At 40.2% G+C, this 23,044-nt stretch overlaps 2 protein-coding genes across 2 annotated transcripts; both read right to left on the bottom strand.

The window, feature by feature from the left end:
* Positions 1–8,571: 8,571 nt before the first annotated feature.
* On the bottom strand, positions 8,572–15,866 carry BMP15 (bone morphogenetic protein 15). Its single transcript, XM_004064164.3, has 2 exons — positions 15,186–15,866; positions 8,572–10,541 (listed from the first exon to the last, which is right to left on the bottom strand). The coding sequence occupies exons 1-2, from the start codon at positions 15,511–15,513 to the stop codon at positions 9,688–9,690; spliced, it is 1,182 nt and encodes a 393-aa protein (XP_004064212.2). The 5' UTR covers positions 15,514–15,866; the 3' UTR covers positions 8,572–9,687.
* A 651-nt stretch (positions 15,867–16,517) lies between these two features.
* LOC101140048 (histone H3.3A-like) lies at positions 16,518–20,749 on the bottom strand. Its single transcript, XM_019018930.2, has 3 exons — positions 20,479–20,749; positions 20,326–20,430; positions 16,518–16,579 (listed from the first exon to the last, which is right to left on the bottom strand). Exons 1-3 carry the CDS (start codon positions 20,747–20,749, stop codon positions 16,518–16,520), a joined length of 438 nt encoding a protein of 145 aa, XP_018874475.2.
* Between the last annotated feature and the right edge of the window lie 2,295 nt (positions 20,750–23,044).

The following is a 23,044-nucleotide window of genomic DNA, read 5'->3' as shown; positions in this document are numbered from 1 at the left end:
ATACTAATACACCATATGATCCAGCAATCCCATTTCTGGGTATTTACCCAAAATATTTGAAATCAGTTTGTGGAAGATATCTGCATTCCCATGTTCATTGGCTACTTACAATAGCCAAGTTACGGAATCAACCTAAGTGTCCATCAGCAGATGAATGGATAAAGAAAATGTAGTATATATACACAATGGAATACTATTCAGTCTGCAAAAATAAGGAAATTGTCATTTTCAACAATATGGATGGGATTGGAGAAAATTATGCTAAGTGAAATAAGCCAGGTACAGAAAGACAAACACCATGTGATTTCACTTGTATGTAGAATCTAAAACAATTGAACTCATAGATACAAAGTAGAATGGTGGTTACCGAGACTCAGGGGTGGGGATGCTGGAGAGATGATAGTCAAAGGCTACAAAATATCAGGCAAAAGAAATAAGGTGTTTGAGATCTATTGCACAGCATGGTGAATATATCTAATAAAGTATAGTTAATAAAGTTAATATTCACTATGCATGGTACTGTACATTTCAAAATTTCTAGAAGAGTAAATTTAATGTTTTCACCACAAAAAGTGGTATTTGTGATAATAGAGATGCTAATTAGCTGGATTTAATCATTTCATATTATATTTATAAATTATACCATGTTGTACCCCATAAATATATGCAGCAATCAATTTTCAATTTACAATATTTTTTTAAAAGACAAAGGATAAAGTGTTGACAAGGATGTGGACAAAAAGTAACCCTTGCACACTGTTGGTGGGAATGTAAATTATTACACTCATTATGGAAAATAGTATGGTGGTTCCTCAAAAGATTAAAAAGAGAACTACCATATGATCCAAAAATTCCACTACTGGATATATATCCAAATGAAATGAACTCAATATGTTCAAGAGATATCTGCGCTCCCATATTTATTGCAGTGTTATTCACAGTAGCCAAAATATGGAATCAACCCAAGTGTCCATCAATGGATGAATAGATAAAGAAAGTGTGGTATATGCTTTAACCTTTTTTCAACAACAGATGCTGTAGAGGATGTGGAGAAATAGGAATGCTTTTACACTGTTGGTGGGAGTGTAAATTAGTTCAACCATTGTAGAAGACAGTGTGGCAATTCCTCAAGGATCCAGAACTAGAAATACCATTTGACCCAGCAATCCCATTACTGGGTATATACCCAAAGGATTATAAATCATTCTATTATAAAGACACATGCACACGTATGTTTATTGTGGCACTGTTCACAATAGCAAAGACTTGGAACCAAACCAAATGCCCATCAATGATAGACTGGATAAAGAAAATGTGGCACATATACACCATGGAATACTATGCAGCCATAAAAAAGGATGAGTTCATGTCCTTCGCAGGGACATGGACGAAGCTGGACACCATCATTCTCAGCAAAGTAACACAAGAACAGAAAACCAAACACCGCATGTTCTCACTCATAAGTGGGAGTTGAACAATGAGAACACATGGACACAGGGAGGGGAACATCACACACTGAGGCCTGTTTGGGGGTGGGGGGCTAGGGGAGGGATAGCATTAGGAGAAATACCTAATGTAGATGATGGGTTGATGGGTGCAGCAAACCACCATGGCATATGTATACATATGTAACAAACCTGCACATTCTGCACATGTACCCCAGAACTTAAAGTATAATATAAAAAAAAGAAAATGTGATATATATACACAGTAGAATACTATTCAGCCATAAAAAAGAAATCTCATCATTTGTGATAATGCAGATGAACCTGGAGGATGGAGGACGTTATGCTCAGTGAAATGAGCCAGGTAAGAAAGCCAAATACTGCAGGATCTCACTTACACATGGAATCTAAAAAAGGAGTTGAACTTACAGAAACAGAGAATAAAATAGTGGTTACCAACAGCTGGGGTGGGAGGTGTTGAACAAAGAATAAAAAATTTCAGTTAGATAGCAGTAATTTTAGGAGATCTAGTCCATAACATGCTGACTATAGTTAATAGCAATACATTGTATTCTTGAAAATGCTAAGAGATTTTGTATTCTCACCACAAAAGTATTACGTGAGGTAATACATTTTTTTAATTTTTTTTTATTTTTCATTTTTGAGATGGAGTCTCACTCTGTCACCCAGGCTGGAGTGCAATGGCATGATCTCGGCTCACTGCAACCTCTGCCTCCCTGGTTCAAGTGATTCTCCTGCCTCAGCCTCCCAAGTAGCTGGGATTACAGGTGCGTGCCACCATGCCCGGCTAATTTTTTGTATTTTTTAGTAGAGACGGGGCTTCACCATGTGGGCCAGGCTGGTCTCGAACTCCAGACCTCATGATCCACCCGACTCAGTCTCCCAAAGTGCTGGGATTACAGGCATGAGCCACCGCGCCTGGCCAGTAACACATGTTAAATTAGCTTGATTTAGTTCTTCCACGGTGTATATTTCAAGTCATGTTGTACATGGTATATTGCATGCAACTTTGTCAATTTAAGAATAAAAACTTAAAAGTACAGAGCATTCCCATATACCTTTTTCTCCCCAACACATCTTTCAGCTTTCTCCTGTTATTAACATTTTTCACTGGTGTGGCACATTTGTTATAATTGATGAACCAGTATTGACACATTATTAACTGAAGGCCATAGTTTACATTAGGGTTCATTCTTTCAGTTGTACAGTTCTATGGGTCTTGACAAATATATAACATGAATCTATTATGGAATAATGCAGAGGAGTTTCACTGCCCTAAATATGCCCCATGCTCCACGCCTCCCTCCCAGCAAACCCATGGAAACCATTGATCTTTTATAGTTTTGCCTTTTTTCTGAATGTCATATGAACGGAACCATACAGTATGTAGCCTTTTCAAACTGGCTTCTTCCATTTAGCAATATCCAGTCAAGGCTCTTCTATATCTTCTCATGGCTTCATAGCCATTTTCTTTTTATTGCTGAATAATATCCCATTGTATACATGTACCACAGTTTGTTTTTCATTTACCCATTAAAGAATACCTTGGTTACTTCCAAGTTTTGGCAATTATGAATAATTCTGTTATAAACATTTGTGCGCAGGTTTTTGTATGAACATAAGTTTAACTCAAATAAGTATCAAGAAATGTGATTGCCAGATTGTATGGTGAGACTGTAGTTTTATAAAACTGCCAGACTGTCTGCCAGAGTGACTACACCATTTTGTATTCCTACCAGCAATGAATGAGAGTTCCTGTTTCTCCATATCCTCACCATCATTTTATATCAGTATTTTGGGTTTTAGCTAGTCTAATAGGTGTGCAGTGGTACCTCACTGTTTAATGATATATGTTGTTGAGCATCTTTTCATATGCTTATTGCCACATATATGCCTTTTTTTTTTTTGAGATGGAGTCTCGCTCTGTCATGTAGGCTGGAGTGCAGTGGCACGATCTTGGCTCACTGCCACCTCCACCTCCTGGGTTCAAGTGATTCTTCTGCCTCAGCCTCCAGATTAGCTGGGACTACAGATGCGTGCCACCATGCCCGGCTAATTTTTGTATTTTTAGTAGAGACGGGGTTTCACCATATTGGCCAGGCTGGTCTTGAACTCTTGACCTCGTGATCCGCCCACCTCAGCCTCCCAAAGTGCTGGGATTACAGGCGTGAGCCACTGTGCCCAGCCCATGCCTTTTATTTTTTGAGGCATTTGTTCATATGGTTTCCCCATTTTTAATTGATTTTCTTACTGTTGAGCTTTCAGAGTTCTTTGTATATTTTAGATACAAGCCCCTTAGCTAATATGTTTTGCAATTTTTTTTCAGTCTGTGGCTTATCTTTTCATATTCTTAACAGTCTTTCACACACCAGAAGCTTTAATTTTAACAAAGCCCAACTTATTTTTTCTTTTTTAGATAATGCTTTTGGTTTTGTCTCAGAAAAGTCATCGCATAACTCAAAGTTATTTATATTTTCTCCTATGTTATCTTCTAGAAGTTTTATAGTTTGCGTTTGACATTTATATCTATGATCGATTTTCAATAAACTCTTATTGAAAGTATAAGGTCTTTGTCTAGATTTGTTTTTGTTCTAGCACCATTTGTTGAAAAAATTACTCTTTATCTGTTGAATTGCCTTTGCTCCTTTGTCAAAGATTAATTGACTGCATTTGTGTGGATCTATTTTTTGGGTTTTCTAATCTGTTCCATTGATCTATTTGTTTATTCTTTCCCCAATACTACAATGCCTTGATTACTGTAACTTTAAAGTAAGTATTAGTCACATATCTATAGTAAACCACAGCTAACATCATAATTAATGATGAAAGACTGAATGCTTTCACTCAAGATCAAGAACAAGAAAAGAATGTCTGCTCTCACAACTTCTATTCAATGTTGTATTGGAAGTTCTAGCCAAAGCAATTAGGCAAGAATAAAAGGTATCTAGTTTGGAAAGAAAGAAAGTAAAACTATCCACATTCCCAGATGATATAAACTTGTTTACAGAAAATCCTAAGAAATCTACACAAACTATTAGATGTAATAAATGAGTTCAGCAGGTCTGCAGGGTATAAATTCAACACAAAAAAATGAATTGTATTTCTACACATTAGTAATAAACAGTCTGATTTAACAAAATTTAGAAAACAATTCCATTTATAATATCATCAAAAATAATTTTAAAAGCTTAGGAATAAATTTAAGTAAGACATCTACTGAAAATGTTAAAACATCATTGAAAAAGTTAGAGTCCCTAAATGAAAAGATGTCTCATGTTTACAGATCAGAAGACTTCTTAACGTCAAAATGGCAATACTATTCAAATTTGTCAGTAGATTCAATGTAGCCCCCATCAAAGAAATCCGGCTGGTATTTTTGTAGAAATTGAAGAGTTGACCCTAAAATTAATATGGAAATACAAGTGACTCAGAATAGTCAAAACAATCTTGCTAAAGAATAAAATATTTGGAAGAATCACACTTTCCAATTTTTTTGTTTTGTTTTTGTTTTTGAGACAGGGTCTCACTCCATTACCCAGGCTAGAGTGCAGTGGCATGATCTCAGCTCACTGCAACCTCTGCCTCCCAGGTTCAAGCCATTCTCATGCCTCAGCCTCCCCAGTAGCTGGGATTACAGGTGTGCGCCACCATACTCGGCTAATTTTTGTATTTTTTTTTTAAGTAGAGACAAAGTTTCACCATGTTGTCCAGGCTAGTCTTGAACTCCTGGCCTCAAGTGATCTACCTGCCTTGGCCTCCTTAAGTGCTGAGATTACAGGTGTGAGCCACCACTCCCAGCCAACACTTTCCAATTTCACAACTTACGACATATCTACAATTATAAAGACAGTATTGTCCTGGCATAATAGACATATAGATCAATGGAATAAACTTGAGAGTACAGAAATAAACTTATATTTATGGTCATTTTTTTACACATGTGCCAAGACAATGGAGAAAGATTAATCTTTTCAATAAATGATGCCAGGACAACTGTATAACCACATGCAAAAGAATGAAGTTGGACTTTTACCTCACACAGTATGCGAAAATTAACTAAAATAGATTTAAAACCTAAATATAACAGCTAAAACTAGAAAACACTTAGAAAAAAACATAGGTGTAAATTTTCATGACACTTGGATTATTCAATTTTTCTCCAATGATACCAGAAGCACAAGCAGCAATAGATAAAAATAGATAAACAGGGCTTCTTCCAAATTAAAAACTTTTGTGTTCAAAGAACACCATCAAGAAAGTTAAATAATCCACAGAATCAGAAAATATTTGTGTATCATAGCTCTGATAAGAGATTAATATCCAAAACATATGAAGAACTTTTACAACACAACAAGAGACAACACAATTTTAAACTGGGCAAATGGTTTGAATAGACATTTATCCAAAGATGATGTGCCAGTTGCCAATAAGCACATGAAAAGATGCTCCACATCATTAATCCTTAGGGAAATGCAAATCAAAACCACAAGGAGGCACCATTTCACTTCCACCAATATGGCTAGAATATAAAACACAGACAATAATGACTGTTGATGAGGATGTGGAGAAATTGGTACTCTCATACATTGCTGGATTATAAAAGAGTGCAGCCACTTTGGAAAATAGTTTTGCAGTTCCTCAAAATGTTAAATATACCATGTGATATACCATTTCTACTCCTAGGTGTATACACAAGAGGAATGAAAATATGTGTCTACACAAAAACTTCTCATGAACATTCATGGCAAGATTATTCATAATAGTCAAAACATAGAAACTTGAACTTCCATCAGACTGATGGATAAAAGTTTGGTATATCCTACAATAGAATATTATTCAGTAACAAAAAGAAACAAAGTATGGATATATGCTATAACACAGGTGAATCTTGAAAACATATTAAAGCAGCCAGTTACAAAAACTAAATATCATGTGATTCTATTTATTTAAATGTCCATAATCCAGAGAAAAAGAAAGTAGACTAGTGGTTGTCAGGAGCTGTTGGTAAAGGTTGGGGGAATGGGGATTGACCACTAAAAGGCATGAGGTTTCTTTTTGGTGAAATTAGATTGTGGTGATATTTACACAAGTCTGTGAATATACTAAAAACCACTAAATTGTACACCTTAAATAGTAGCTTTTATGGTAAATTACACCTCAATGAGGCAGTTTTTAAAAAATAAGACTAATACCTCCTACTTCATAGTGCTCTTGGGAGAATTAACTGAAGACATGAAATGTTTTACAAGATTAGGCCAAATAGTTTGTGTAACTGAAGTTCTGCCTGCTTCCCAACTTTGCCTAGAATTGGTTGTGACATACTACCAAGGTAAATGCAAAAGAGATCCACGATCAGACACAAGTTTAAATGCCTGCTCCTGCTCCTTTTGCACCCATACATTAAATGAAGTTCCAGCTTACTCATTGGGATTGTTGGGACAATGTGGACTTGCTTCCTACTTTCCCTTTCCAGACCAAGTAACCATTTCTCCCCACCTACATGGGCAGACAGGCCCCACCCCCACCCACGCACCCTCCTCCACTAGCAAGCATGTATTCTTCCTCTCAGAGGAAGGTTTGAGGTATAGAACTCTAACTTTGCATTTGAGAAAAAGTACTGAACTGAAGCAATATTTCAAAGGAAGAATCCATAACATCATCCTAAGTAACCCCATCCTGCCAGTGTTTTCCTTGGGTATTCTGATAACTCAGGGCTTAATGGATAATAGGGTCAATTAATCCTGAACCTTCCATAAACAGATTAAGTTTCCTATGTATTCAGCACTCACAAGGCTAGGAGATCATGACTTTCTGAAAATCCCTAAGAACCAAGATGCTGAACTCAGGATCTGGTCCTATAATCAAGGTCCATCTTCAGGCCTGTTAGATATTTGTGCCTACCCCAAGTAGGCTGGAGAAATGGCTAGACTGGAAGCCCATAGTTCCCCTCCCAGATGAATCTGCAGCATATATAATGATTACAAGAACTGCCTTACTTAACATAGCTATTACATTCTATTATAATTTAAATCATGATTTTGAAATAGTAGTATATAATAATCATCTTACTTGATACACAAACTATTTTTTATTACATTGATTCCCATGGAAAAATAAAATACGTGAAAATTGAGATGTTCCATGTCAGGAAGAATGCATCACTTACAAAAAAATGTCATAATTGTGTGTTTGCATTCATTAAGGACCTACTAGATGCCAGGCTCTTATAATATAGAAAAGGGTAAGATGCAGTTGAAACTCAAAAGGGGCTCCGTGTTTTTGTAAGAATAGACATATATACTAGAGCGTATTAAAGGCAGGTACAAAGTGCTATATGAACACAGAGGGACACTTAGAGACTTGCAAAATATTCAGTCTAGCTGAAGATGGACCTTGGTTATAAGACCAGATCCTAAGTTTAGCATCTTGGATCTTAGGGATTTTCAATAAGTCATGATCTCCTAGCTTTGTGAGGTCTGAATACATAGGAAACTTAATACACACCTGAGGCTGGTATGTCAAGGGGACATTGAGAAGATGAGAAATGCCTGAGTTGATTCTTAAGGATACAGTAAAGAAGGTAGACAGGCAAACTGATGTTAAGGAATAGCTCCTCAGTCACAAGAATAAAATTTGCATTTATACACTTGCAAGATATTCAGCCTAGTTGGAACCAGCTTTTGAAGGAAGTGGTAAAAGGAGTTAGTTTACAATGAATAGGTAAGAAACGTAGGCATTTGACAAACACACATACCTACCCTAAATCAGTCCCATCCCATGAGAATTGCCATAAGACTAGTCAAGAGCAATTGGGCAGGGAAAGACTTACTGGCCCCTTAGGGGCTTCCCTAAAGGGGCACCTTGGCGAGGGCTGATGGCTAGCAGTGTTTCCTTAAGAGAGAAGAACTTCAGAGGATGCTCCAGCCCTGCCCCTCAGGGATTAGGGTTGAATTCCTAGCCATAGCTAAAGGGAACAAAGGAAATAAATTCCTTCCAATCTCTCCCAATTCTAAAAACAGTCAAGATTTTCTTCAACAATGAAATGATTTATTTGCAACAAAACCCAGTCCCATCATTTAAATACAGTATAGGAGTAGAAAGGAGTCACACTGCAAGCATCGTTTATTTCAAGGCATCGTTCCATGTCTCCCAAAGACAACAAGCCCTTCTCCCTTAGAGACCCCGGTCCAGATCCAAACTGAACACAAGAAACAGGCAAGCCCAGAATAAAGTCAGCTCCAGGCCTTGGCAGGTTTCACCCTTATCCTGTAGTCCTTCATTCACAGCCCTCTAATCCCCTGCACCCCCAGTCAGGCCAACTCCTAGCCTCGGAGCCACCAAGGAACTTTGTAGGATAATTTACAGGGGTTTAAGTGTCACATAAGGAAAATACTCTGAACTCTATTGTTCCACAGAATACTTAAAATAACTCCCCCATTCATAATACTAATCAGCAATGACAGGTTTTCTCTTCTTCACCATAAATGCAGGCTTGAAGTAGATTATCTCAGACAGCTCCATACTCTAGTTTCCTTATGGGCTTCATTAAATGCTACTGTACTCACCTAGGACAGGAAATAATCCCAGATACTTTTCCCAGATTCAGAGGCTAAGAGGAAAAGCCCTGCTGGTTTAGAAAAAGATTTCCTTCCTTCTAGTCCCTCAAAAGATTTCTATAAAGACTGTTACCTGAAAAATTTCCATTCTGAGAAAAGTTTTAGAAGGTAATACTAACACAGAAGCAGGCAATTTATCTGATTAGCTACTAGTAGTTTCCAGGACATAGGAGGCAAGAAGAGGAGTATAAAATCCCAAGCTATTTTCACCACCCCAAATCTTCTAGAGCGTCAGAATATGGACACTAGGAAAATATGGACACCCACCTTTCCCAGGCTGGGAAAAGTTGGAAAATTTCTGAAGTTCTACCACTACTGACTGCTGACTTTTGACAAAGCCCCAAGGAAAGTAAAATAGAGGACATTTTACCCAAGCATTAAGGGCTCTGATTAGTGGTCAAACTGTACTGATTCATGCTAGGGGACTGGTATCAGAACTGTTTCTATAAACTGACTAGCTCACAAGTGGGGGAAGAGACTTAAGTAACACTTAAGGCAAGAAATATAACCTACAGATTGGTACAGGATTACTTGCAGCTTTAACACTGATATTTTAAACTCTCCTCCAGTTTCCTGGGAAACCTGATCTAGCTGTATTGTTGCTGTCATCTGCATGTACAAGACTCAGCAATCATACCCTCATACTCCTTGTACAAAATACTCCCATTTGCCTCAATCATAAGGACGCTAATTGGAACATACTTATACGGGACACAGGAGGGCCGGGGGACACTCTGGTCCACCAACTGATTGATAAGGTTCTGAATAATGGCGTGATTGGGGGAATTGAGACCATCGCGTAGTACTCGGAGACAAGTTCCTTTACAGTAGTTTGGGGTGTAGAAAGGGGGAGCAATGATCCAATGATCCCAACCCAGCTGGCGGAAGCTGATTTGGAAAGGGTGGAGGGAACACTGGTTATTTTCAGGCCCACTATGTTTTGAGGAAGAGGCAGTAACCTCAGCTGAGATACCATCTGCTTGTCGGGTTCTCCGGAGAAGAAGAGATTCCCTTTCCATGAACTCCTCCATGCCCCTGGGAAGAAATTTAGCCTTCCGAATGCTTTTATGAGTATCATTGAAATAGAGTAACAAGAAGGCAGTGTCCAAGGATGAAGTGCCATGCCAGAGCTCAAGACCACCACTATCTTTTTGCTGCTGACACATAAAACGGAGTCGTAGGATCCTGTGTCCCTTGTTATTCCAGAACCTTTGCTGAACAAGTTGTGTGATATCCATCTCTTTCCAAGCGTTAGACATCAGGGAAGGTTTTGAGGAATCTCCTTCTGAGGAAGGGAAGTGGTTGGTTGGGTTTTTCTGCACCCAGGGCTCCACATGGCAGGAGAGATTGAAGCGAGTTAGTTGGAGATGATGGCGGTAAACCACAGTGGCTCTAACTAGTTGGTATAGTCCTCGGTTTGGTCTGAGAGGAAAGCCCAGGATCTGTATATGCCAGGTACCTGCAGAAGTAAGAGGGAACAAGAGCAGAGGTTTAGCTTCTTACCTCTTAACATGAATATTCCTCATAAACTGGCTTGATATAGACTGATAGCTATAATCAACCCTAAAATTAACTCAAGATAATGATACTATCATTTATTGAGCACTTACTAATACACTAGATGCTTTACATGTATTAGCTCTTTAATTCTTAATAGTCTTATGAGATAGTTATTATCCCCATTTTGCAGATAAGGAAATTGAGGCTCAGAGAAGCTATGACAAAGGACACACAGTGGTATGTGGTAGAGTTAAGATTTGAACCCAAGTCTGTTTTTCTTAAGAGAAACTGTCTCACTGTTAGATTACTTACAGTGCTGGGCTCGGGGGAAAAAACTCAAATATAGAATTATCTTGTGTGCATACTGTATGTAGGGGAGAAGATCAATATTATTATTAGTTGACTATTAAATGTGCCCATTTAGAATTGTTGCAACATACATGGATTAAGAAAGAGTCTCATGTCATATCACTATACAGATGCAGCTTTGGGACAACAATTCAGTATTGGGTGCTATGGCCTGCTATAATTTCAAACTCAGGACCAAGGCACTACAAAATAATTTTGTCTATCATCCTCTAGTACAGACGGCTATCTTACCACTTCTGCCTTCCATCTACTTCAAGAATTGCTTCTTAAGCATCTTTCCCTCCTTTGGCCCTTAATCTCTCTCTTTACCATTCCTTGCTGGAAATTGTTCTCCATTTACCCCATTCATTTTACCACTATTCCTCTATATACTATTTTCAACACAGTCTTGATCACATAAATATTTTGTTTGCTGAGAAGTCTACTAAAAGCTGGATGCTGCTTCGTGAATAAGAGCTTTAATCCAAACTGTAGTGCTGACACTCAACGGACAAAGGATTGAAAGGTTACATCCATGGTGCTCCAAACTTCTGCACCCCCTCCCGGCGAAGGTCAAGAGCAAAGATTACAAAAGCCTGGCACCTCACAAAAAAGCCACCTCTCATCTTCAGACATCTTATCAGTAAATAATTCCATGTTAATTTCTATTTATTCACCTAGTCCTTCTTCTCCACTGAATCCACAAGCCTGGAATTCTTCATTAGATGTGGCATTTTTAACATAGAAGTTCTTTTACATCTTGATGTTCCAGAATTTTTTTTTCCAGAGTCTCCCTCTGTCACCCAGGCTGGAGTACAGTGGCACAATCATGGCTCACTACAGCCTTGACTTCCCAGGTTCAAGAGATCCTCTCACCTCAGCCCCCATGGATAGCAAGGACTACAGGTATGTGCCAACATGCCCAGCTTTTTCTGTTTTGTTTTTGTAGAGACAGGGTTTTGCCATGTTGCCGGGCTGGTCTCGAACTCCTGGGTTCAAGCGATCTGCCCCCTTTGGCCTCCCAAAGTGCAGGGATTAGCAGCCCTTTGAGCCACTGCACCCAGCCCCAGAATATCTTTAAAAGTTCAAATTCCGGCTGGGCGCGGTGGCTCATGCCTCTAATCCCAGCACTTTGGGAGTCTGAGGCGGGCGGATCACCTGAGGTCAGGAGTTTGAGACCAGCGTGGCCAACATGGTGACACCCTGTCTCTACTAAAAATACAAAAAATTAGCCAGGCGTGGTGGCAGGCACCTGTAATCCCAGCTACTCGGGAGGCTGAGGCAGGAGAATGGCATGCACCCGGGAGGCAGAGGTTGTAGTGAGCCGAGTTCGTGCCACTGCACTCCAGCCTGGATGATAAGAGCGAAACTCCATCTCAAAAAAATAAATAAGTAAAATAAAAGGTCAAATTCCAACTCATGCTTAATATACCCTTGGGCTTGGGGCACTAGACATTATTCACACAAATCCAAGCCAGGCTTGTATTTGCTTTCTCAAGTTATTCCACACTCCCATCTTACAGTAATCTTTCTTAGAGGCCCACCCTCAAACCTGCTCCACCCTGGCTATAAAGGAACTCAACCCAAACCTCTAGCAGGCTGTCTGGGGAGGAACTGCCCTTTTCTTTGAGACCTTGACATCACATGTTTCCTGAAGCAGGATGGGGTTGCTAAGAATCAGAGCCAGGAAGGGTCTGGTCAAAGCTTTTCAGGGAAAGGGCTGAATCACACATCCTGTGTGATTGAACCTGTCATCTGTCTCTGGATCCTTTCCAGAGTCCCTAGATACCAGTATATTCCACAGTGAGACCAGGATACATGTCTAATTCTAGGCATCCTCCTTTCTAGCCTCACATCATCTGTACAGCCTAATTTTTTCTTAATTTGTGGGATTGTTGTTTTTTTTCCTTGAGACAGGGCCTCACTGTCACCCAGGCTGGAGTGCAGTGGCACAATCATGCCTCACTGCAATCTCAACCTCCCAGGCTCAAATGATCCTCTGGTCTCAACCTCCCAGGCTCAAATGATCCTCTGGTCTCAGCCTCGTGAGTAGCTGGGACCACAGGTGTGCACCACTACACCCAGCTAATGTATTTTTATTTTTTGTAGAGACATGTCTCCCTATGTTGCTCAGGCTGGTCTCAGTCTCCTGGGCTCAAGTGATCTTCCCATATTGGCCTCCCAAAGTGCTTGATTTTTTGCAACTTCCTGCTGCACTTAGGATCCAGATCCCTTATCACAGCCTACAAGTCCCTGCTTCTCATTAGCCTCATATCCTGCCATTTCCCACAGTGCTCATGAGGATCCGGCCATACTGATTTTCCTCTGTTCTTCAATTGGAACAAACTTGTTTTCACCCTCTAGGCATTTGCACCTGTTGTTCCTCTGCCTAAATCAGGCTTCTCCCTACTCTTCTCATGCCTAGTTTATCTTATAGACCTGAGCTCAAATGGCACTTCTTCAAAGATACATTCCCTGACAACTCCATGGAAAGGGAAGGTTTCGTTGCCATTCTCTATCTTAACAACCTACTTCATCCTTTGATAGCACTTACCACAATTCACAATTTAACTGTGTGTGCTTATTTGTCTCCCCTACGAGAACATATGTTCCATGAAAGTAGGGGCTTTACCTATCTTGATCACATCTGTATGCCTAGTACTCAGTAGGTGCCAAATGAATATTTGTTCAATGAATCCCTATCCACACCATTTTCTCTTTCCTAAATCAGAATGCACTTATCTGCCTCAATGCATGACCTCCTTGCTCCTTCTGCAAGGTCAATTTCAAGTACTACCTCCTCCATGAGGCCTTCCAACAGTCTCTTCACTTCAAGCAATGAGCCATTTCTTCTCATAGGTCCTGGGAGCCCTACTGTTTGTCCTTTCCAAAGCACTTGGCATACTGTAACATTATTATGTAATTATCCATCCATTCCACTATACTGGGAACTTCTAGAGGTCGGAAAAGTATTTGCTTCTAATACCCAACCCAAACACACTGCCTGGCACTCAATTAAAATCCAGTGGGGAGTCAGAACAGCAAGATGATTAACACACAGGTTTTGGGCCTGAGAGCCTGGGTTTGATACCTGGCTCTAGCAATTACTGGTTGTATGACATGGGTAAGTGACTCTGATCCTCAGTTTCTTCACCTATCAAGTAGGCATGTTAATACTACCTACCTAATCTGGTAGTTGTGAGGATTAAGATAATGTTTATAAAACATTTTGTGCAATGCCTGGCACACAGTAATCTCACAGTAAGGGTTAGGTATGAGAATATTTATTGTTTTGCTTGGGGAGGGGGTTAAGTCCTGTCCCTTTTCATCTCAGACTAGTGAAGGCCACAGATTGATCTCACTAGGTTCCCAAGAATTCCTTGAAGTTGATGACTGTCTGCATTCTCTAGAGAGTCCTACACTTCAATAGCCCACTGTTGTCCTGGAACAATGTCTGATGCAAATGTTAAAAGCAAAATCAAGCATGATGGGGACAAAAAAAAGTTCCAAAATACACTTAGTCCCAGAATCCCAAAGTAGCAATATGGCCCAAGTAGAAAAACTGTTGGGGGTACAAGGATATTGGAATACTGCATTTAAAGACTTAAGAAGTTACCGACAGACTTTAGAATCAGACAGACTTCAGCTGAAATCCCATCTCTGCGACCCACTATCTGTGTACCATTTGCAAGTTACTTAACCTCTCCGTGCCTTAGTTTTAAAATTAGGCTAAGTGCATCAAGACAGTTAAGATAGTAGCTTTCATTAAGAATTAAATACAGTAGCACATGTTCACAGAGCCAGGTATACAGACCCTCAGATGTAAGCTTATTTATGTCCTTTCTGAGGCCTTATAAGTTTCCCCAACTCAGCAAGCTGTACTCTAAGAGCAAAACGCCACTTAAATAGCCCTCCACAAGAATATAGCTGGATATGTCTCTACAGTTTTCAGAACTATCACAAGCAATAAAAGTTTCTGTGAAAGATAGGTGATGGCACATCACTCAGTTGTCCTGGGGCCTGGGAAAGATTTCTCAGTAGGCACCAAGGCAATCTGTTCTTAAGTTGATGCCCTAAAGGGAAGTAGGCTTGGCGCTGGCTTCTCCAAAGCTTGCCATCCTTTGAAAACCAAGCCTAAAGAAACCACCTGCCCACAAGGCAACAAAGCCTGACAGTAAACCCACCAATTCCCTTTTCTCTACACTCCTCTCCACTTCTCTCCCTTCCAGGGCAGCATGGGGGCATAACAACTCACCTCTGTGAGGCCTTGCCACATTGGTCAAGGGCTTCACCAGCCTCACCATGGTGGCCCCAATGGTGCGGTTCTCTCTAGGGTGCCCATGCGAGTCAGCTGAACGCCGGTACAACTCCAGCATGTACCGCAGTGAATGCCCTAGGAGCCGGGACTTCCTTGGCTGTTCGCCAGGGGATTCTTCTAGCAGCTCCTCAATCAGGGGCAAAGTAGGGGCCTCAGCCAGAAGGGCAATAGAGGACTGCCCTCCTTCTGCCATTTGGGCCCTGTGTTCCATGAAAAGCACGAGTTCACAAAGAAAAAGAATTCTAAGAATACTGAGGAGGACCATCTTGAAAGGCTTAGTGTTCAACAACAGGCCCCAACACAAGCCCAAGGGATGTCACTCTGACCATTTCCTTTCATGCAGATAACTGCATCCTGGCTCCACAACCAAGGATGGGGCAAGAAAAAGAAAGGCAGGCAGGCCCTACGTTGCTTTCTCTAAGAGGATCTCCTGGACCAAAGTTGCCTCATAACTTGGCCTCTTTGCATCAAAAGAAACAGAAACAGAAGGTGGGACAAGGCAGCATGCCCCTCCCGCTCTCCCGGGCTGAGAACAAGATAGTACCTATTGAGAGGCTCAGGTAACTTAAAAGGAGAGGTCCATTTCAGGACCCACTTCCTTAACTTATCCACTAGAATGAAAAAAAAGCAGCCTGATCCTACTTGCCCCTACAGCCTTAAAAGTAGTCCCTTAATCCATCCTTAAAGGGCCAGAGGCCTCCTGTTCCCATCCTACTTCCGTGCCTCTAATGCAGCATTTCTCAAAATATTGTCTGCTAATAATCTGCAGTGAAACTATCTGGGGTGATTATTAAGAATGTAGACTCCTGGGTATGAACCAGGATTCTCTGGGGTGGCGTCCAGAAATCTGGCTTTTTACCAGTGCTCCAAGAAGTTCCTATGAAAACCTAAAGTGTGGAAACTACTGAGTATGGCTGCTGGAGCTTGAAGAAGATGCCGTAACAGTGGTTCTCAATCTTGGCTGTAGATTGGAATCATCTGGGAAGCTTTAACTATTATGAATGCCTGGGTACCATTCTGATGTAATGGGCCTGGGTTGTAACTAGCGCATCAGGATTTTTTTAAGTTCACAAGTGATTTTAATGTGCAGCCACGTTTAAGGACTCTGACTTATAATTTTCTGGTTTACCTTGGAAGGTGTTGAGATCCTTATTGGGCTTCATTAGAGAAGCCTGAGGAAGGGGAAGAGTAATCTATGGGAGCTAACCTAGCCCAGATGGTTAATGTGAAGCAGCAGGGCTCGGCCAGTTTTAAGGCTGCCTCAGACCATTATTCTGCAGAAAGATAGTAGGTATAGTCCTGGCCGTACCGAAGTAGAAACATATGGGGATCTGGAGAGAAACTGGGGAAGCAGGTCAAGACCTGGCTCTAGGAGATGATGAGTCAGGCTTGATTTGTGGGAGGCCTTTACCTTACACCAGGAATATCTATGAACAGACATTATTGTGGAACAGGCGTGGACTTGGTAATCAGGCAGATCTGTGTTTGAGTTGCAATTCTGTCCCTAGCTGTAATTTAACCTTTCCAAGGCAAATTTCTAGCTGTAATTTAACCCTTCCAAGACAAATTTCTTCACTTCCCTACACCTTAGTTTTCTCATCAGTAGAATGGAGATAACATGTTTTACCTCACAGGTTGTTGTGAGGAAGCAAGGAAACAATCTATGTTAATTGCACAAAGCCTAATTAGACACAAGACATAGGGTTACATGTTCAAATTTATTTGTTCTCTTCCTCTGTTTTTTTTCTAACATGACCTTGGGCCCTGGCATGTAGTGTAAAACAAAAGGCATAGGCTTAGGGGTCCTCTGCATCTGGACTCAAATTTCAGCTCAAAAACTCATTAGCTGGATTACTTTAAGCAACATTTCTCCCAGACTTAGTTTCTTCATCTATACTGCTGGCTCCTTCAGAGAGCTGTTGTGAGGGTTGTATTGTATAATATACAAGTAAGGGATATAAACAGATGATTCACAATAGGCAAAATTTAGATGGTCAAATGTATGAAAAGATGTACTGGAAATCAGAAAAACGCAACTGAAAACAACATTAAGATACTATTCAACACCCAGTATTGATAGCACATTAAATGGATTGATAGAACATTAAAAGTCTGGCACTATTAAGTTCAGGTGAGGATATGGAACATAGGTATAATATATAGAATATCTATATAGATATTCTATACAGAGAGATTCTATAGAGAGAGATATGGAACATCTCACACTGCTGTTGAGAGTGTGATTTGGTATAATAATTTTGGAGAGCAATCTGGCATTATCTCTGTTAAGGTTGAAGATATACAATTCAGCAATGCTATTGCTAAAGCAGTAGCGGTTTTAGATACTTTTGTCTGTGACTTACAAAAATGAATACATTTTACATTGCTACCCATTACAAACACAAGCACACACGCATATATACCTTGAAGTAAATCTTTTCTGAAACAATACTTATTCTTACAACATATTGGAAGAGGCAATACAGTTGACCCTTGAACAACATGGGGGTTAGGGGTGCTAACTCGCCCCCCCATCTCCCATGCAGTCAGAATTTGGTATAACTTGACTCTCCAAAAACTTAACTACACTTCAACCTTGAACAACACGGGTTTGAACTTCACGAGCCCACTTAAACACGTTTTTTTTTTTCCACCAAACATGGATCAAAAATACAGTATTCTCAGGATGCAAAACCCGCTTACATGGAGGACTGACTTTTTGTATGTGTGGGTTTTGAAAAACAGACTGCACGCGACTTGAATATGTGCAGACTTTGGTATCTGCAGGAGGTCCTGGCATCAATCTCTCATGTATACAGAGAGGAGGGATGACTATACTAACAGTCCGCTGTTGGCTAGAAGTCTTATGGATAACAATCAGTTAACATATTTTGTATGTCGTATGTTTTATATACTGTATTCCTACAATGAAGTAAGCCACAGAAAAGAAAATGATTTTAAGGCCAGGGGCAGTGGCTCACACCTGTAATCCCAGCACTTTGGGAGGCCAAGGAGGGAGGATTGCTTGAGCCCAGGAGTTCCAGACCAGCCTGGGCAACATGCTGAAACAACGTCTCTATGAAAAATACAAAAATTAGCCAGGATGGTGCATGCACCTGTGGTCCTAGCTACTCAGAAGGCTGAGGTGGGAGGATTGCTTGAGCCATAAAGGTGTCACTGAACTCCAGTCAGCCTGGGTGACAGAGTAGGACCCTGTCTCAAAAAAATGATTTAAAAACATAAAATACATTTACAGTATTGTACTGTATTTATCAGTACTCTGAGTTTTACATCGTCTGTCTGAAATGGCAGGTAACCACAGCTGCAGATCTCAATCTATGATACATATTAACCAATTCAACTTTTTGTTGGAATGTCATGACTTTGCTTTTTAGGAGCACTTCTGGCAGCAGTAGTGGCACTTCATGTGAGTCCCACGGTGTTATTCATGGTTTACAGTATTGCACTAAACACGATGAAATGTACACGGTGAAATGTACAGGAGAACTACCAGAGATGGCTTTTTTTTCTTTTTTGAGCCAGAATCTCACTCTTTTGCCCAAGCTGGAATGCAGTGGCATGCTCATGGCTCACTGCAGCCTCAAGAGAGATCACTTTTTATCTCCATATGCAATTTATTGTTAAAGCAGACCACTCAAGGGGAGATGATTAGCATCACATGGTGGCATTTTAAGCAGATACTCTCAACACTTGAGCTCACCACCATGGCAAGAGGAGGTGGGTACATAATTTCATGCAGTTATGATTTAATACTGAATCTTTACATTTGTTTACATTTCTCTTGACTGTGAATGGCACCATGTATGGTCTGTGGGTGTGTAAATTTTGATAAATTTTAACTTTTTATAACAGATTTGTGTGTATTTTATGGTAGAAAATAATAAAATAGACTAGTCTATGCATATATTTATACATTCATAACATATGTAACTTTTTCTTAAGTTTTTTGATATTTCTAGGCTACACAGTTCATCTGCAATTTTTACCAATTGTTGAAAATCTCCAAAAATGTTCTAATATATTTATGGGAAAATATCTGCAGTTCAAACTCTTGTTATTCAAGGGTTAACTCTATATCATGGCAAGTGAGAACACAGCTCTGGAGGCAGAATCCTAAATTTAAACTCCAACTCCACCGCTTGTTAGCTTGACCTTGGATAAACTACTCAACTTCTCTGTGCCTCAGTTTCCTCATCTGTAAAATGAAAATCATAGCCTCTCTCTGCTACAATGTTCTAACATGTAAAACAGGATTTTTGTGAGGATTAAATGAGTTAACAGATGTAAAGCACTTAAAAGAGTGCCTGGCACAAAGTAAGTACTAGATGTAGGTTAGTTATTATTACATTTGATGCAAGCTGAATTCCCCAGAAATCTGGGGCTCAACCTGATATGCCACTTCTAGCCTCAGGAGTTGTAGAGCGGCAGCCAAGAAGATGCTGTACTCTATTTCCACACAACTCCCTCCTTTCCTAACCCCTTCCCTGCTTCCCAACATTTTCTTTGTTCTTTAACCTCTGTCTGTTACCAATTTAAACTTCCTATCTTTCTTTTTTCATAGTTTAATGTATTTTAATAGCTAACTTACAGGAACAGCACAGAAGACAGACAACATTAAAAACATGTACTTCCATGTAAGACAACTCAGTTAGAAAAGTATAGTGAATGGATGGAATCTACTGTATGATAAAAAATGCTACAAACACCATTTAGTTGCCGTCGATAAGAAATTAACTTGTTTTAAAAAAATCCAAATGCTGGCATTGTCCAGAAAAATTTAACAGATTTATAATTATTATAAAGTTGAACCGCTGAAACTTGTTCACTGAAACATTTTAACTTGCATTAATGCTTTATGTCTCCACATTTATATTAAAAATTCAAACACAAATGAAAATGGAAAAACTGTCAATACCTGATTTCTGTCCCCTATTTTTCCACTCACAATCATATAGTTAGGTACATTTTGACCCCATGGAAAAAAAAAATATCTAACGTTCAGAACTACCAACAGGAAGAAGATTTTTTTTTTTTTTTTGAGAATGAAATGTTTCACATCCTAGTGTATTCTGAAACACGTTCTCCAGTATGTGGCGTGCTAGCTGGATGTCTTTGGGCATAATTTTTACACGTGTGGCATGGATAGCACACAGGTTGGTGTCTTCAAAAAGGCCAACTAGATAGGCCTCACTTGCCTCCTGCAAAGTACCGATAGCTGCGCTCTGGAAGTGCAGATCTGTTTTAAAGTCCTGAGCGATTTCTCGCACCAGACGCTGGAAGGGAAGTTTGCGAATCAGAAGTTCAGTGGACTTCTGATAATGTCTAATTTCACGGAGTGCCACAGTACCAGGTCTGTAACGATGAGGTTTCTTCACCCCTCCAGTAGAGGGCGCACTCTTACAAGTGGCTTTTGTAGCCAGTTGCTTCCTGGGTGCTATACCACCGGTAGATTTGCGGGCAGTCCACTTTGTACGAGCCATGGTATAGAGACCTCCTTCGTTATCCCCCTTCTGCTTCAGGTGGAGCTCGGCAAGCGAGAGGCGGAGGTGGTGTTGGAGAGCGAACACCACTTCCTATCTGTATTTATTTATTTATTTATTTATTTATTTTATTTGAGACGGAGTTTCGCTCTTCTTGCCCAGGCTGGAGTGCAATGGCACGATCTCGGCTCACCGCAACCTCCGGCTCCCTGGTTCAAGCGATTCTCCTGCCTCAGCCTCCCGAGTAGCTGGGATTACAGGCGCGTGCCACCACGTCCGGCTAATTTTGGATTTTTAGTAGAGATGGGGTTTCTCCATGTTGGTCAGGTTGATCTCGAACTCCCGACCTCAGGTGATTCGTCTGCCTCGGCCTCCCAAAGTGCTGGGATTATAGACGTGAGCCACCGCGCCCGGCCCACTTCCTATCTTTCTATTCAAAACAACTATATTAAAAAAGAATTCAGCACAACTACATAAAAACAAACAAAAAAAACCAAGATGTCAGAACAACTAGCAAGAGGTCTATATAGAGGTTTGGGGCATGGTTCTCTTTGATGTTTCAGTGATGTTGGCTTGGGCTTACATATGTCAAGAACATTTCCTTGCCATCTCTTTTAGTAGTGGGATTTTGATACAGGATCATAAGAAGTAGAAAGAGAAAATATATTACACTGGAAAGAGCATGATTTGGGTTTAAATTCCTGGTTCTGTTATTTTTGGCCAATGCTTAACCTCTCTGCTTCTCAGTTTTCTTAACTGTAAATTGGGGATATTGTTTGCACTTCTATTAAATGAGATAATGTATCTAAAGTATCTAGCACGTAGATAATCCTCAAGCGCTCAATTTTTTCATTAATAGCATGCGATTTTAAAGTATACATAAAATATATCTGACCGAGGCCCAGTGCGGTGGCTCAGGCCTGTAATCCCAACACTTTGAGAGGCCGTGGCAAGTGGATCACTTGAGGCCAGGAGTTTGAGACTAGCCTGGGCAACATGGTGAAAACCTGTCTCTACTAAAAATACAAAAAATTAGCCGGGCATGATGGTACATGCCTGTAATCCCAGCTACTCGGGAAGCTGAGGCAGGAGAATTGCTTGAACCTGGGAGGCGGAGGTTGCAGTGAGCTGAGTTCCAGCCACCTCCCTCCAGCCTGGGCGACAGAGTGAGACTCTGTCTCAGAATACATACATACATACATACATACATACATACATACATACATAAAATATATCTGACTGAAGGAAGCATCTTCTCAGCACCACAGTGGAATTCCATCCCTCTACCCAACAGGGCTTCAGGAGACTCGCCTGGCTGAGTCTCCTATTTTCATTTTCTAAAATGGATATTAATAGCACCATTTTAGAGGGTTGTTGTGAGAATGAAGCTTATGCATGTAATATGCATACTTTGTTCTGGACACTACAGTCAACTTTCTTATTTTCAGAAAGATATAATTTCTTATTTCAAAGAAAGAATAAAAATCCAACCCTATTCTTGTCATCAGACTTGAAAAGTAGTTGACATAATTGTTTTCTGGAAATGCCCCGTGGTGGGCCCAATGTATGCAACAGCCCTAAACCCCCAGAAGAGGGCACCAGCTGTCCCTCTAGCCTTCTAGTTGATAGGGGGTAGGGAGGGGCCGTTTAATAGGTGATCGGAACAAGATCTAAAAAAGGATATATACCAGCCCTTCCTGCTTTAGAAAAAGCCAGTATGTGAAAAATGCTAATTATAAATCAGACAGTTTAGGAGGTGATTACTGACTTGACAAAAGGACACAACAAAACGGATCACCCCAGTTTACTCTGAATAGCAGGAACCCTTAAAGCTCAGTATGGGTTACTTTTTCAAACTACAATGTGCTGGGCACACTAGTGAAATGCATGAAATTTACAAAGAATTGATTTTTATCTAACTTTTCAGAATATGGCTATTGTATTAAGCACACATGTATAATGGAATTCTTCCGTTAAATGAACATAATTTACATTTTCTTGCAATTGCATTCATTCAACAAATATCTAGTAATCACTTCCTATCTGATTGTGTTAGGTGTTACCTTGCAGGCTAAGAGCTAGGCTGCTTGGTTTAAATTCCAGCTCTATCACTCTTAGCTTGGTAATTTAGGGCAATTGACTTAATCTCTCTGTGCCTTAGCTTCCTCATCTAATAATAAGGATAATAATAGCATCATTTTAGAGGGTTGTTGTGAGAATGAAATAAGCTTATACAGCTATTAAGTTGGCGCAAAAGTAAGTGGCGCAAAAGTAAGTGGCGCAAAAGTAAGAATG

This window comes from Gorilla gorilla, chromosome X (assembly GCF_029281585.2).
Source record: "Gorilla gorilla gorilla isolate KB3781 chromosome X, NHGRI_mGorGor1-v2.1_pri, whole genome shotgun sequence".
In the NCBI taxonomy this organism is placed as follows: domain Eukaryota; kingdom Metazoa; phylum Chordata; class Mammalia; order Primates; family Hominidae; genus Gorilla; species Gorilla gorilla.
This window is presented reverse-complemented; position numbering and strand designations above follow the sequence as displayed.